The 16,741-nt window shown below is 33.8% G+C and overlaps 1 protein-coding gene across 1 annotated transcript; it reads left to right on the forward strand.

Annotated features, from left to right (window-relative positions):
* The first annotated feature begins 805 nt into the window (after positions 1 to 805).
* LOC135695160 (transitional endoplasmic reticulum ATPase) lies at positions 806 to 16,698 on the forward strand. The gene is made up of 24 exons (XM_065214153.2): positions 806 to 966; positions 1,983 to 2,085; positions 2,652 to 2,723; positions 3,458 to 3,558; positions 3,792 to 3,872; positions 4,128 to 4,189; positions 4,535 to 4,665; positions 5,056 to 5,133; positions 5,382 to 5,435; positions 5,548 to 5,606; positions 5,939 to 5,982; positions 6,370 to 6,423; positions 6,545 to 6,624; positions 7,311 to 7,446; positions 7,555 to 7,667; positions 8,833 to 8,997; positions 11,182 to 11,517; positions 11,779 to 11,957; positions 12,666 to 12,744; positions 13,200 to 13,250; positions 13,900 to 13,974; positions 14,983 to 15,066; positions 15,547 to 15,707; positions 16,370 to 16,698. Exons 1-24 carry the CDS (start codon positions 953 to 955, stop codon positions 16,485 to 16,487), a joined length of 2,430 nt encoding a protein of 809 aa, XP_065070225.1. The 5' UTR covers positions 806 to 952; the 3' UTR covers positions 16,488 to 16,698.
* The last annotated feature ends 43 nt before the right edge of the window (positions 16,699 to 16,741 follow it).

A 16,741-nucleotide genomic window follows, 5' to 3' on the forward strand; every position in this document is an offset into this window, starting at 1 on the left:
AGCGTCATTGTGAGTTCAATGAATTTATTCAGATGATATTTAAATGCTCAAAATGCATTTTGTAAAATCGTTGATAAAAAATTGACTTTTGAAGGTCACGAGATTAATAAGACGAAAAATAGATCGGGCTCAATCTTGTCTTAGTGCCGTAGTATCAAACTTGCGATCGATTATTTTTTTCGTTAAATTCTTGACGATCAAATTTTTCCCAAGTATGTAAAGGCCTGAAATTGGAACATTCTCAATATAAAATTTTGCAGGCAATGCGCCTTTTTGTCTTTTCATCTTTAAATCAAACAAACACATCTACCCATATGAGCATGCATTTGCACGAATGGTTTAGTTTACACGAAAGGAAATTATTTTTCGAAGGGTTGGTTTCAACCCAGGTTGATCCTAGGTGAAAATTTACATGTCCTCTTCCTTCGTAACAAATATAATCTTTCGTCCTTAAAGTTGAAAAGCAACAGATTTGATCATATAGATAAACCCTTACTCAGAACTTCTCATCTTCCTTTCATTTGCTAGAATTGTGACAAGGACCCACCCGGACCTTCCATTTACATCACCAGCTAAAAATAGTCCTGTGAAGAAATTTCGTGAAACATATTAGGCAATTTTCCTACTACTATTATTGCTTTCTCTGATCAGTGCGTAATGGGTTCATATTGCATCATTTCATGGAACTGGTTACTAAAAATATATGTACAAATATTATACACACAATGACGTGTTCGGTTCACAGGAACTGAGGTGTAAGCCTCTCTTTCGCAATCGATTCTGATAGAGGTTCCTGACGTCATCGTTTTATAAACGCACGCGTAATCCTGACATCGCTTCTCATTTTTTCTAGCAAAGTCTGAATGCCTGAAGTATAAGGCCGCTCTTCCCGCTGGTCATTGTACTTTTAAAGCTTAAGCCAGACGGGTGTGAATAACAAAAAAGGAGAAACATGGCTTCCCAACAGTAAGTACTTCATATTCTTGTTCGAAACTCAATAGTAGTGGTGTAAATTGAAGTTAAGTAGGCCCTCACCCTTTCAATAGCCCAGGTGCGGCGTCTGCCGTCCATTGACAAAAAGACAATTCTGATCTGAAACAAAATCGTACTTTATGTATTAGCTAGCAATTTCGTTACAAAACTGAGAATCTATTAATTAAAAATCGGTCGCAATCTTGAATTTGATTTTACGCTAAAGTGTTAAATGATTATAGTTTCTTTTAGTTGAGTTGTCTGTAGGAAGTTTAGAACGCTCAATTGTTTCTTATTACATAATGCCAATAAAACGAAAAGAAATACCAAAAGTTGTGCCACTAAAACTGTATGCAAGGTATCAAAAAACTCCCTGAGATTTCATGGTTTTAATCTAGTTTTCAGTTTCCTCATTTGATAGTTAATATAGGCCTACCATAGCCCTACCAAGATAGGAATTACGCACAAACAACCCGAAAGTAAGAGCAACAATTTTTTTAAAATGCGTTTTAGCAGCGTTACCCTAAGAAAACTCTCGAGCATTTATTAAGATGGTAATAGTCCAGAAGTATCAGACATCAAGCTGACCGTGTGGGTTTTCTATTCAATGCCAGTACACTTTCAACAGCTGTCAGTGCAGATCAATGCAAAAAACACTAGCATATAAAGGAAATTATAAAACGCCATTAAATGTATATTTTTGCAGTGCCATCGGAACGAAATTCATATTGGGGGGGGCTGCCCATTGTATTCCTTCTCATTTAGTACACTGTTTTAAAGGAAATATACTACAGTCTGACAATTATTGGGGGCTCCAGCCCCCCCGGTTCCGACGGGCCTGTTTTGGCTAAATTAATTTCAATGCCTGCGCATTTCTGTAAAATAATGACTTCTAAAAGGCTTTCAACATAAAGTTACCAGTATATATATTGTTAATTAATAAAGTGAAACAGGTATTGGTTGATGGAGATTTCAGGACAGTTTTTAATAATCATTATCCTTTTTTTAAGGGATGAGTTGGCAACTGCCATTCTCAAACAAAAAGCAAAGCCAAACAGATTGATGGTGGAAGAAGCTGTCAATGATGATAATTCTGTTGTTACTATGTCTCAGGTTTGTCTATAGTCCTTCATTGTAAACTTTAATATCAGATAAAAAAGATAGAACTGTAATAAAGGCAACCTGCTTAAAGTAAACTGTCTCAGATTTGTTCTGCAAATCATAAAGGAAGTACATGTTTATCCGAACGTCATGAGCTTATTGTTCGAATAAGCTGATTTACGGATAATCTAGGATGCATTGTTTATTCTATGCTAAAATCGAAGGAAAATATGCTGCTGTTAGCCAAATGGTCGAAATAGATACAAGGAAAAAGATAAATGAACATGCACTGTTTAATGAACATAGGTGTCACATGAAAAGAGAACAACATGATGCCCCTTGCAATGAAATTCTGCTGCACATGATCAAACACAATTTTCATGTAAACAAAGAAGTTTTGCTGATTTGCTGACTTTATTACAACATATACACCTTAATAAATGAGAGGTTCTCCTGAAGAAGGACCTAAAATGCCATTAAGTTTTTGATTATATTATTCCTTATCATGCTTTTTATGGAGAATTATATTTGCAAAATTATTGAGAATAAAAATTGATTTTTTCTGCCCTTTTTTTAAGGCAAAAATGGATGAACTGCAACTCTTTAGGGGTGATACAGTCCTTCTAAAAGGCAAAAGAAGAAAAGAAACAGTAAGTTTATTCGTAACTTATAAAATGTTGATAAAGTCTAGTTAATAATTCAAAGGTGCACAGAAAATTTAAATTGTTTTGGTATGGAATCTCCCAAAATATTCCCCTTCTGTTAAAATTTAAACTTTCATAAACCCTATTTAAAAGAAATTTCTATTATGTTTTCCAATACAATACTTTATTCCTACATTTCCTATAAAAACTTGGCTATGATTTGCAAGTCAGTTTCCTACAGAAAATCTGTTTTTTTTAATATTTTGTGCTCTGTTTCTTTAACAGATTTTGGCTCTGATTCTACAGTCTAGAAATATTTTTTAAATGTTAAATTTTAGGAGGTTAAAAATGTCTTTGTATTTAAATTAATTATGTATATTTATAGATAATTATTTGTTATTTTTTGTATGTTAAGTATATATTGTCTGGGCTAGCCATCTAGATTGATCTGTGTTCTGCCAACTGGAAAAATTTTCTGTCTTTATAACGACAGGCCTCTTAACCCTAACCCTTACATTTTAACCGATTAGATAACACTGCCCTATTTTCTAATGCTTTACTTTACCACATGTGGATATTTTCCAGGGTTTCTTCTCAAGAGCTGTTTGTTTTAACATTGAAAAGTTTGAACTATATTTGTTTTTATCTGCGAAGCCTGTAATCATTTGAAAAACAGTTTTTCTGATATGTACATCTACATATGCTAAACCTCTTTGATAAAAAAGCTTTAATTTCTACAGGTTTGCATTGCTCTATCAGATGAATCATGCTCCAGTGAAAAAATTAGAATAAACAGGGTTGTAAGGCAAAATCTGCGAGTGAGACTTGGGGACATTGTGAGGTAAGTTGAATGAAATACCTTTGGTAAATATCAGTAATCACTCTACCCTTACAAAGTATTGTTTCTGATACAATACAAAGAGATGTATCTTCACACTTAAGTTCTGCTTTTGATGTTTTCCCTGTTTTAACCTTTTTCGATAGCTTTGATTGTTTGAAAGCTTCAATATTTGTCTCTTGTTATACTTCTTAACATACAATTTTTCATTTTATATTTCTTTTATATCCCTTTAGTGTACAAGCCTGCCCAGATGTGAAGTATGGCAAGAGAATTTATGTTCTACCAATTGATGACACCGTAGAAGGATTAACAGGGTACTTAGTTGCTATTTAACACCACTGATTATTTTATTTGATTAAAACAGCATATATAATTATAATATTGATCTATCTCAAAGTATCAAATGTAAATAACATGGATGGGGAGGACTTTTTATCTAATGCTTTGCACTTAGATCTTTCTATGCTTTTAATTTCTAGTGAGTTATGTAATATTGTAATGTTATGTTCATTGTATTTGATTACAAGCTACCTGATATTTATTTATTTTATTGCTTTTTCTATTTTTAGGAGCTTGTTTGATGTTTATTTGAAACCATATTTCTTGGAAGCATACAGACCTGTGTGTAAAGGTATACATTTGCTGAATTTCCAAGAAATCCTACTAATTTCTCAGAAATTGAATAGGGGTTTTTTTATAATGAAACTGGAGAATCACTGAAATGTGTAATGAAATATGATCATTCAAGGGCAGTTTTGGCCATGAAATCATTTTTGTCAGTAACTAGGTTATTCATTTTACCTACTCACTATTATTTCCTCCTCCCTCCTTCTGACAATATGGATGCTAGGCCCTTAGTATAAGGCTGTGGTCCATACTGAAGTGTGATGCCTGATTGTTCAGAATTTTTTGTAAAGCCCTATTTGTGTCGTCAAAATTGACATTTGTGAAATTAATAATATATAATTCATTTTAGGGGATATATTTTTGGTCAGAGGTGGCATGAGGGCTGTAGAATTTAAAGTTGTGGAAACAGACCCAGCACCATATTGTATAGTGGCACCTGATACTGTGATACATTGTGAAGGAGAACCTATTAAAAGAGAGGTATACAAAACATTCTTTTGTTATAAGATCTATCTAAATGTTATGTTTGTACTTTTATTTTTGATAACAGACAATATCTTTCAGTGTTGTACTGAAAAGGGAAATCTTGAGACTGAGTCAACTAACTAGAAGATGACAAAACAAATATATAAAGAAATTTTTGTTAGAATTATTGTAGCCATATAAACTCATTTGTAATGCAATGAAACATGGAATTATAAAGCTTTAAGTTTGTACTTGGTTACCACTGCCAGACTTAAGATCATTTCAAGTTATACCTTTGATTATACATTTGATTATAACAGCATTTGAATATTCATCTAAATCATACTCTTTTATTTGCCATTGTATCTGTGCTCATTTGAACATTATTACCCTTTATTGATTTAGGATGAAGAAGAAGCTTTAAATGAAGTTGGTTATGATGATGTTGGTGGGTGTAGAAAACAGCTTGCTCAGATCAAGGAGGTATAAAGACAGTTTCAAATTGTATTGTATGTAAAACTGTTCTTGTTGAACATTTCATTCAGATGTTAACAAGTTAAATAGATTGATTGTCTTTTATTATCCTTTGATTTTTTAAGGCTGTCCACTTCTTTTACTACCTGGGCTATATTTGGTAGTTTGAAAAGGTCTACTGATGTAATGATTTGAAGGTCTACCATTAAGTATTTGATGTGTTTTCCTAGTTGTAAACCTTTAATAACTCTTTTCAGATGGTAGAGCTTCCATTGAGGCATCCACAGTTGTTCAAAGCTCTAGGAATAAAGGTCTGTATTTGACAGTTTTTTATTATATATATATTGTTTGCTGAATTGGTTATATTTATGCTACATCTATAGATGAATTATTTGTAATCAGTGTTGTCGCTGACTCTTTCAGCCTCCAAGGGGAATCCTGCTCTATGGGCCTCCAGGAACTGGAAAGACTTTGATAGCAAGGTAAGTGTGGAGGTCCTTTTATTTAAAACAGGGAAATAAAAAGTATGTGAATAAAGAAAAGTCACAGTAGCAGTCTGCTCGACGGACTCCAAGGAGTTCTTGGGGCGAAAAATTAATGAAAAAGTGCTACAAATAAAAAGTGTTTCTTAATTTCTTTGGCTCAACAAGACATTAAATTGACAATTATCAACAATCTTTATTAACAAGCAAAGTTTATAGAGTAGGTAAGTGTGGCAGCTTCCACAAAATCATTTTTTCAGCAAAGACTATTTTCCTATGATTGGCAATATATGAAATAATTTGGTTTGTTCAAAATTTTGTTTCCTTTTTAGGGCTGTTGCAAATGAAACTGGTGCTTTCTTTTTTCTTATAAATGGTAAGTTCTGTGTGTATATGAAATTGCAAAGTTGAGAACTATTTTTTATTATTTTTTCAAATAGGATCTTTGGTAATAATTACTGCTCTACCCATTAGCTTTTTTGTCAGTCCTTGGTATCATATGTAATTTGTAATGCTATACTCGTAAGGAACTGGTACATACTCATAGTATTTATCATAACAAAGCTTTTAAAGTTATGTTTAAATTTGTAAAGTATTTCAATTTTTCTATTGCTGCTTTTTAATGATTTTTTGATGATTCTTATTGTTTTTAGAACACTTGTGGAATTCATTTTGCATGTTGATAATCTGTATACACTGTTTCATAAGGAGGTTTTGAATAAATTTCAATGTTAAATAAAGTATTGTTATTTCATTCTCTCAGGTCCTGAAATAATGAGCAAGTTGGCTGGAGAATCTGAAAGCAATCTTCGAAAAGGTTGGCTTTGAAATATTGATTGTTTTATTAAATATTTGGTTTATTATTGTAGTGACATGCAGTTGAATAGTGTTATGGCTTTGTTACACTTTGACCAATTAGCTTTTCTCTTTCTTTTTAGCATTTGAAGAGGCTGAGAAAAATTCACCTGCAATTATATTTATTGATGAAATTGATGCCATTGCACCAAAGAGAGAAAAGGTACTAATTGATTAACCAATTAACCACTGACTTTTATGTTAAAATATTGATTGTCAATAGGTACTTCTTTTCCAAATTAAAACTTTGATGCTGCTGAGTGATTATATGTATATGTACAAAATAAAAAGACATTGAAAGTGAAATAATTTGCATATTGGATATCAATGAAATGTTCTAGCAGTTTATTAACAATGATAAAATATGATTGTTTGCTATTTTATACAGAAAAAGATATTCACTACCTAGCTTAGCATTCTCCTTCATAAACACGTTGAAATTTAGCTATTTTTAAATCATAATTCTAGTCAGCATCCCAAAGCAGTTGAGCCTTACTCATAATTAAGGTGCAATGATCACAGGGTGCTAGAATAATATGGTGTAGTTCCACTAGCAGTTTATTCAACCCTTAGGACATAAACTGCTAGTGAACTGTGCTTACCAGATATTTAGCCTCTAAGCTTCTTCTTTATTCTGGTGAAATTCTTAAGTATTAATCTCATGAAAATCTTCAAAGATACATCCCTAGCAACCAATTGCCTATTGCCACTAACTAGCAAAATTTAGGAATTCCTCTTGTTCATATCTCTTGGCATTGCAGCCTGTTAAAATTCCAACAAGCAGCATAATGAATTCCTTTGAATACAGGAGGACTTTTTGCTTGATAAATTACTGATTTATTTTTGCAGACACATGGTGAAGTGGAGAGAAGAATTGTTTCACAGCTTCTTACTCTCATGGATGGTTTGAAACAGAGATCACATGTTATTGTCATGGCTGCCACCAATAGACCAAACAGTATAGATTCAGCACTAAGGAGATTCGGTTTGTATTCATTGGTTGTTTTTAAAATACATATCCATTACATTTATCAGATTTTCCATGACTGGAGTACATTTGAGTCTTGAAACTATGAATTTACTTGAAACTTAGGTCGTTTTGATCGTGAAGTTGACATTGGAATACCAGATGCAACTGGTCGCTTGGAGATCCTGCAAATCCATACAAAAAATATGAGGCTTGATGATGAAGTAGACTTAGAGCAAGTAAGTTTTGATTAAGTTCAATTTGTTTCTTATATTAGCCTTTGGAGGAGGTTTTTTGAAATTTTTTAACTGATGAAGCAGAATTGTTGAACATTATAAAAAGCCTAGCTACATTTCTGTTGTTTACGATATATGTCAGTTGTTATATGCTCATTCAGAAAATTCTTTTGGCATACCTCAGGTTGTGTGGAGAGTTTTGAAGTACGTAGATAAAAAATATCATAGTTTTTTCTGATTTAAAACCATAAGATATGAAGACACAGATGATATGTAGTAAAAGATAGTTAATTTTATTGTATTCAATCACTGAAATATTGTTAGTTCATAATTTTGTTGTTTACTGGAAAGTTGATTTTTGAAGTTATTTTAATATTTTTTTCAATTGTTTTATTGTTATAGCTAAGAATGATGCTGTCAGTGATTTTAGTTATATTGTCATTTGATTACAAGATATATATCATCCAATTAATAATTAATTGTGAATTGTTTCTAGCAGTTAATTAACAATGATAAAATATGTTGATAACTGAACTGAAATTTGGCTTTTTTTAAATCATAATTCTAGTCAGCATCCCAAAGCAGTTGAGCCTTACTCATAATTAAGGTTCAATGATCACAGGGTGCTAGAGTAATATGGTGTAGTTCCACTAGCAGTTTATTCAACCCTTAGGACTGCTAGTGAACTGTGCTAACCGGATATTTAGCCTCTAAGCTTCTTCTTTATTCTGGTGAAATTATTCAGTCTCAATCTCATGAAAATCTTCCAAGATACATCCATAACAATCAATTACCTATTAACACTATAAAGACATTTCCCTTGAAATCATTTCCTCAACGTAATCTCCATGGCTATCCCTTCAAGTTAATCTTTATTTATTTCTGGTTTTGAACGTTCTATCCTATTGCATTCTCTGTCATTGACAGGCAAATCAAATCACTTTTCATGTCTTATTATTTTTGTATTTTTCCTCTACATTTCAACCCTATGCCAATGAGATCTCAAACTTACTCCCTGTACCAATGTTACAACCCCTGTAATTCACCTGAATGAGTCTGGGCAGCCATCATCCTCATCATTCCTATCTGGTCACATGTTTCCTTCTATTTCTCATTTCTCCATACAGAATCCCAAAGTTTTTATGCCTTGCCTTCTTTCCCTATGTAGGTAGCTGCAGAAACCCATGGTTATGTTGGTTCAGACATGGCATCTTTGTGCTCAGAAGCGGCTCTTCAACAGATTAGAGAGAAAATGGATCTCATTGACTTAGAAGATGACACCATCGATGCTGAAGTTTTGAACTCGCTAGCAGTTACAATGGACAACTTTAGGGTAAAATTATATTTTTGTGAGATCTTTATATTCTACAATAATTGCTAAGTTTTACCTTTGCACAATATTCCCAAAATGTATTTGCAGGATTGACCATGTTCTCAAGAATCATATCTTGGCATTTGTATGAACCAGATAAGTTCCAGAATGGTAATTACATCTACTCTAATGAATGTGTTTTTAACAGATGTTCAGCCCTGGCCGTTTGAGACGGGTGATCACCCGCGCCCGCCTCCACACTTGCCTCCCTCCACACTCGCCTCCCTCCACACTCGCCTCCCTCCACACTCGCCTCCCTCCACACTCGCCTCCCTCCACACTCGCCTCCCTCCACACTCGCCTCCAAAGTCGCTTCGGGTAACATGGCGAGCTATTCATTGCTCGTCCAATGTCAGTTCACACGTTAATCGCCCATCTTGGTCTTCCTTTCATTTCTCAACACCTCTTGAAGTAAAGCTAAAATATTGATAGGAACCTGATTCCCAATGTTTTGACTTAGAAATAACGTTTTAATCTCTCAGGGAGTCATCTACTCCTGTAAACTGGTTAACTACTTAACAAGTCACGCAAAAAATAAACGAAGCATTTTTAAAAGGAATAGGGAAGGAAATCCTTTGAATGGTTTCATTTCAACCAGAATGCTATTTCGAAGGCCAATTGAGTATTTCTAACATGTGAAACCCGAATCATTTCAACATGACTGTTGAGCTAAGAACTTTCGAAAAATACAACAACGGGGCTGTTCTTGGAAAAAAAATTGACGAGATACATGGAAAGTAGATGGTGACGTTCGTTTGGTGCAAACTTTTTGCTATAGATAAAGCTTCTATTTTCTTAAACCCGCTTTTCTTGAACCATGTACAGCATTTTGCATGTCTTGACTACTTTGCACGTGCAATGGCCTGCGGTGTGGACTGCTTTTTTATTGGTCGTTTATCATTCCTCTTGTCAAGAACTATGGGGTGCTGCTTTCAAGAAGACCTTTGTGCTACATACTGAACAGAAACCAAGGAAATTGGCAGAGAAACTGTTCTTGTTCCTCTTCAAAGATGTTGAATTAAATTAGTTAATAAATGTTTAGGATATAATTATAGAATCTTTTTGTTATCATTTATAGATATCTGAGTTGAAAAAATTTCAATTGCTCCTAGAAATGCATTGCTCCTACCATGCATTGTCGAGAAATTACCATGCAGCATCACTGACTTTAGCATCACTGACTTCAGTATCACCGTTAACGTAGTGGATATCATAGCAGATATTCTTTAAAAAAATATCCTTATACTATTTGATCTGTGTTCCTTTCACAACAATATGGAATTCAGCAAACAATCAAATGAGAAGGCATGGGTAGAAAAATGACACAAAGGTCGAAATAAACATACTTTCTTTGAACCCAAAAACAAGTTTTTGCAGCTATTAATCTTAAAAATAGTTCTATAACAGTTTAAAATAATTGAAAAGCAGTTTAGTCATCATCTCTTCTTTCTCAGGGCTTTCTTTAGTTTCCCCCTCTTTCTCTAGCTTAGGTTTCTTTGATGTACCGATACCATTATCATGCTTTCACTTTCTGCTCTTCAAAAGATAGAGCATCGTTGCCTTTTTCAAGATATTTTCTCTTTCTCCGTCAGTTCGTGTATTATCATTGATTGCAATACAAAGTCACATCCCCAAAACACTGTATGGAATTTGTAGTCTTATTATAATTAAGTTCTTTCTCCAACCAATGAATGTCGCCAGCTCCACTTGATTTCCTTTTCCCATGGTCACCAAAGAACAGAATAATCAACTGAACAGTGAAGACAACTTCTGGCTTGAAACTTAGTTTTGAATATTAATAAAGCACCAGGTGTTGATTGCAGATTACTCCCCTTTGACACCCCCTTGGTTAAATAACCGTGACGCTGTTGTTGAATAATAACTGCGGCCTGTATGGGCATAATTTAACAACACTTTGAAAGTGACAGAACTGCCTTTGAATTTGGCGACTTTGATTTACTGCTGCTTTAGATATCTTTGGAATATAAGCACTCTTTTATGGCAAACTCTTTGTTTTGCACATGTGATGGTTTGCACACCTTGGATAATCTGGGTGTGTGTGGAGGCACGTGTGTGCGATCGCATGCCTCGTATTACAAAGACTGGTCTTCATATGTAATCATTTGATTTTTAATTTTTTTATAGTTTGCAATGGGCTCAACCAACCCATCTGCTCTCCGAGAGACAGTTGTAGAAGTTCCAACAGTATCTTGGGATGATGTAGGAGGTCTTGAAAATGTTAAAAGGGAGTTACAGGAGCTGGTGCAGTACCCAGTTGAGCATCCAGAGAAATTCCTTAAGTTTGGAATGACACCTTCAAAAGGTGTCTTGTTCTACGGCCCACCAGGTTGTGGCAAAACTCTTTTAGCTAAAGCAATTGCTAATGAGTGTCAAGCCAATTTCATTTCAATCAAAGGCCCAGAATTACTCACTATGTGGTTTGGAGAATCAGAAGCTAATGTTAGGGATGTTTTTGACAAGGTAAGATCAATAGATTTTATTCATTATAAGTATGGTGGTAGTAGATATTTGCATCTAAAAACGATCGCAGGCTGCCAATTAAATCAGTCTGTGATAAGTATAGATGCAAGATCATTTTGTGCTATGATAGCTGGCTTTTGAAGGGCTTGGCTCTAATGAACAGTCAGAGAAATGCAACAATACATTTGTAGTAAAAATCTAATTAGAGCTTTGTCAGACAGAAGCTCTGTAGTACTTTCAACAAGAATTTGCTTGTTACAGGCTCGTATGGCTGCACCATGTGTGTTGTTCTTTGATGAACTGGATTCAATTGCAAAGTCAAGAGGTGGAAGTGCCGGAGATGGAGGTGGTGCCTCTGACCGTGTAATTAATCAGATTCTCACTGAAATGGATGGCATGGGACCAAAGAAGAATGTCTTCATCATTGGAGCTACCAACAGGTGAGCAATCTTTTCAACTGCAGAATGTTTTTAGCATCTTCATACAATCACTGATCCAATTTAATGGCTCTTTGATAATCAAGAGATGCAATATTATTTACCTGTGCAGTCTACCACATTTCCATATACTTTTTACTGGATGCAAAAGACTGTATAGTTACAAAAATTAATGACAGTAAACTGTTAAAATTTGTTTGCAAAAATTGGCAAGGAAAAAATATGTACTTACATTTATTAAATGCAAAATGATAACCTATATCTAGTGGTAGTAAATATCTGCTTAACTTTGAATTTTCATTATTAAAAATATGCTATGATTAGAAACATTTGTATCAATAACATGCTAGATAATGCCAGCACTGTCAATGGCTTTCTTTTATGCCATAATGAAGGTAAAAGAAAATAGCCCATCCTCTACCATGCCTTGTTCTTGCTATACTTTGTTTCCTTATTTAATCAGCTTTCCTTTTTAATGCTGTCCAAAGTCAGCTTGGTTTTGATAATTTCATGTCAGGGAGATAATTTTTTATTTATTTATTTAGGAAAGTATCCTGTTTTCATTTTGGACCACTCTCTTGTAATCATAATTGTTTTTAATTATGTCTTCTAGTGGAAGAAGTCTAGATTCAAATTTAGCAATAAGTAAGGTTTCAACCTAAATCATTATGCCAAAACTTTTGTTCATGTCAAACTTTTGTTTCTCATCAGGCCAGATATCATTGACCCTGCCATATTGAGACCTGGACGTCTTGACCAGCTCATTTACATCCCACTGCCAGATGAACCTGTAAGTACTCATGCCACTGCCTTGTTTCATATCCATATTTTGTTTCCTGTCACATTGGATGAATCTGCAATTTGTCAATGATATAATTGTCTGTTTAATTTTTCATTAATTAAGCTGATTATACACTATAATGTTTTTACTGGTGGATAATAGACTCACTTCAGAGAAAACTATACAGTTGCCTAATAGCTAGAAATAGGAGAGCTTGGCAATGTCTTGTTCACCTGGCATTCCTTTGTGTAATCATATCAGAATTGTAGCAGTACCAAAGCAAAAGTCTACTAAATGATATCAAATTTTTGATCATCACCATTTTTCTGTACTAACATTGCTTTTTAAGAGATGTGTAAAAGTTATCTCTAAGAAGGATTGCTACTTTACAGAATTTCGTGGTATCAAGTATTTTTTGTGAATTTTAAAATGAAATTTTATGTTTTTCTTTGTTTCAATTTCAGTCAAGGCTGTCTATTCTGAATGCATCACTGAGAAAATCTCCTATTGCTAAGGTAAACTACCTTTCCTTAACCTTGAAAATGGGTGCTTCATTTATTGAACTTCAAAAGAGAAGGAATAAAGAAGGGAACTTGTATATAAATATTGCCCTTCTGTTTACTATATATCAAATAATTAAAATATTTCTTCACCCTAAGTGAAGAAATTCACCCTTTTCACCCTAGGCGAACTGAAATGTATAGTATGCATATACATTAAAAGCTTTAATGTTGGTGGGATCTAGCAGAGAATGGCTCACATGATAGCTTAGATTTTATTTTGTAACTAAAATATTCTTATTTGAAGCCTAGATATCACTCAGCATCCCAAAGCAGTTGCGCCTTACTCATCATTAAGGTTCAATGATCACAGGGTGCTAGAAAGAAATCGACATTGTTTCTGCAGCAGGACAAACCATCTTGAACTGTCTAGGAACACTGTTTTCGGATATTTTTCTCATATATACATAGTTCTAAATGTAATTTATTGCTCTACCATTTTGAAGTTGTAATTTCTTTAGAGAATAATTCTCCGCATTGATTAATTAAGTTTAACTACTGTTGTATTGATTAGCCTTTTAAAATATGATGTTTTGAAACAGATGTAATTTATATTGATGACTATCCTATTAAAGTTATGCAATAGCTTTTTACCGTTTTCTAGGATGTAGACCTGGGATATCTGTCAAAGGTTACTCATGGATTTAGTGGAGCAGATCTGACAGAAATTTGCCAAAGGGTAAATAGAATATTCCATTCAATAATCACAACTACAATATTCCATTCCATAATCACAACTACTTAAGAGTTGGAAGTTTTGGGCCAATGGTGCCAAAACTGTGATAGTTGTAGTAAGTTATCTACAACTCAGTTTTAAAACTGATTGACCTAATTAATTCAGATTAAACAACCTCTTAGCATACTTTCATTATAACTGTATGATAGCTTGGAGTACCCTTCATATGGTCATTTTGAAAAGATGATACTAAACAGCATCCTTAAGCAGTTGTGCCTTACTAATGGTTAGGGTGCAATGATCACCGGGTGCTAGAAAAAATCGACATAGTTTCAATAGCAGTTCAACACACCTTGAATTGTCCAGAAACTCTGTTTTCGAATATGTAGTATCTTTAGTACAACCACAAGTACATTGCTTTGGAAGATTCCTTTTCCTGGGAATTTTTCATTCCTTGCACCTTTTTATTTCATTTGTTCGCGTCATTCTCTGTTGATGGTGTTTTTACACTTTTACTGTTTACTGTGGATTAATATATTTTAGATTTAGAAAATGAATCAAGTAAACATAACTTTTTTTTGTTATTTGATCATTTCAAATTTTCACCTTGTCAGTATGGCTTTGAAATATTTTTAAAACATTAATGTCGTTACTTTTGGATTATAATGAAAACGGGCTAATGTGCCCATATATATGAATATTCAAAAATTAATTTTCAATACGTTTTTAGAGCAGGTCCTTGGTTGATAGCAGCAAATTATTTTGCTATACAAGTTATCCTGTATAAATATGGTTTTAATATTATTATTATTATTTTTTAGAGCAGCTCTTTAAATTTTTCTATTCCCAATTTTTAATTTCTCTGTTTTCAAGTCTGAGAATTTTGCCAGATTTGAAAAGTCTGTATTGCATAACTCTTTTGAGAGAGAGAGGGAGCATTTAGATATTGCTGTCAAGTACTTTGAACATGGATATGGTTTTTGTATTTTGTGTATATTGTCTCATACTTAGGCATGCAAACTTGCAATCAGAGAGAGCATAGAGGCAGACATTCGAAAGGAACGTGAAAGAGAAGGAAACCCAGAGGCCAACATGGTAATCTTTGCAAAGTTTTATATAGTATATATATTGCATTTCTAATTAATTGATACAGTTAGATTTCACTGGTGATTTGTTATCACTGGTGGTCTCCAATTACAATATATGTGTGGAATGTTTCAAAATTTTTATTGAGATTGTTTTGATAAAATATTTAATTTTGAGGATTTTTCGTAATTTTTATTTGATAAATTTGTTTTGATTTGAAGCAGGTTGAAATTACATGTATTATTCTAATGATTTTATAAACTTTGAAGCAATTTATTTACTTTCCTTTTCTCACTTGAAAAAGGTGTTCCATGTACCATGTTTGTTGCAACAATTCTAATCAAGACCTGCTTCTTGTGTCTTAGTCCTATATATCTTACAAAAAATAAGCAACCAGTTGTTTGTACCAAAAAGCTAACCAAATCACTTCTAGTTGAAGTAACGTGGGGTCATTCACAATCAATTTATTATTAATTGTTTTAATAAAAGGATTTTGAGGATGACGAAGATGCAGTGCCAGAAATTCGAAGAGATCACTTTGAGGAAGCAATGAGATTTGCCAGAAGATCAGTTAGTGACAATGATATAAGAAGATACGAGATGTTTGCACAAACACTTCAACAAAGCAGGGGACTTGGCGGGGGCTTCAGGTGAGCTTTATTTGTAATAGCATAGTAACTACCTTGGATAAGGACAAACAGAGAAGTGGCTGCACTTTTATGTTAAGCATTGTTAGGATGCCGCTTTTGTTTAAGGGTTTGTGTAAGGTAAATATAAAATATGAAAATGCAGTGGAGGAATCCAAGAGATTTTGGAGTAGTATGCATTTGAAATGGTTGATATCTGAATGATAATGTTAAGCAGATCCTGTTCAGATAATGTTACCCCTTCATGCTCAATGTTGATATTTTTCCTATCAAAGTACATATGAGAGGCTTATTTCAAGAAGGACAAGTTGTTGGGATATGTCATAAAGTGTTGTAATTTGTTTGGGCTGGGGTTTCCTTGGAGTATCACCAACCAGACCAGGGATGCTTGAAGATAAAGCCTGTTTCAATCTCCATTTCTGCCAGAGAAACTTAAGGTGGAACTGGAAGAAATGGTGAAGACCTCAGAAGTTGGATATAGTTAGAAAATAGAACATCATAAGCAAACACTGAGTTGTAGCATTTACCTTAAATGTATTCTTACACAGAATGATTGGTGGAACTCTAAAGACGGGGGCAAATTTTGCTTGGAAAGGGAGGGCTTGCTTGAGAGAGAAACTTACTCGGGAATATGAACATAAATGGCTTGTAATTTTTATTTGTAGATTCCCTGGACAGCAGCAGGGTGGATCTGGGGGCCAATCTGGATCAAGCGGCAACCAGGGAGGAAGTGCAGATGGAAATGGCTTGTATAATGTCGATGAAGATGACTTATATGGCTAAGAAGCCAGGAATTTAACTTAAAAAACTGTTGTTCTAGTCATAAGATATTAGTCATGTCATTAAAGTTCTACATGTTTGTCCTTTTCAGCTACTATTTATAGATGTTTAAAATTGTATAAATGGTATTGTACCTGCCCATTTGTTCATTACGTCAAATAACTTGTCATACATTAAATAATGATGAATTCAAATAAAAATTTCTGTCTATCAACATTTTTGGAATTGTGTTATTTACCATCTATTTTGTGTAATAA

This window comes from Rhopilema esculentum, chromosome 8, assembly GCF_057945365.1.
Source record: "Rhopilema esculentum isolate cy_ngs chromosome 8, ASM5794536v1, whole genome shotgun sequence".
Taxonomy (NCBI): Eukaryota; Metazoa; Cnidaria; class Scyphozoa; order Rhizostomeae; family Rhizostomatidae; genus Rhopilema; species Rhopilema esculentum.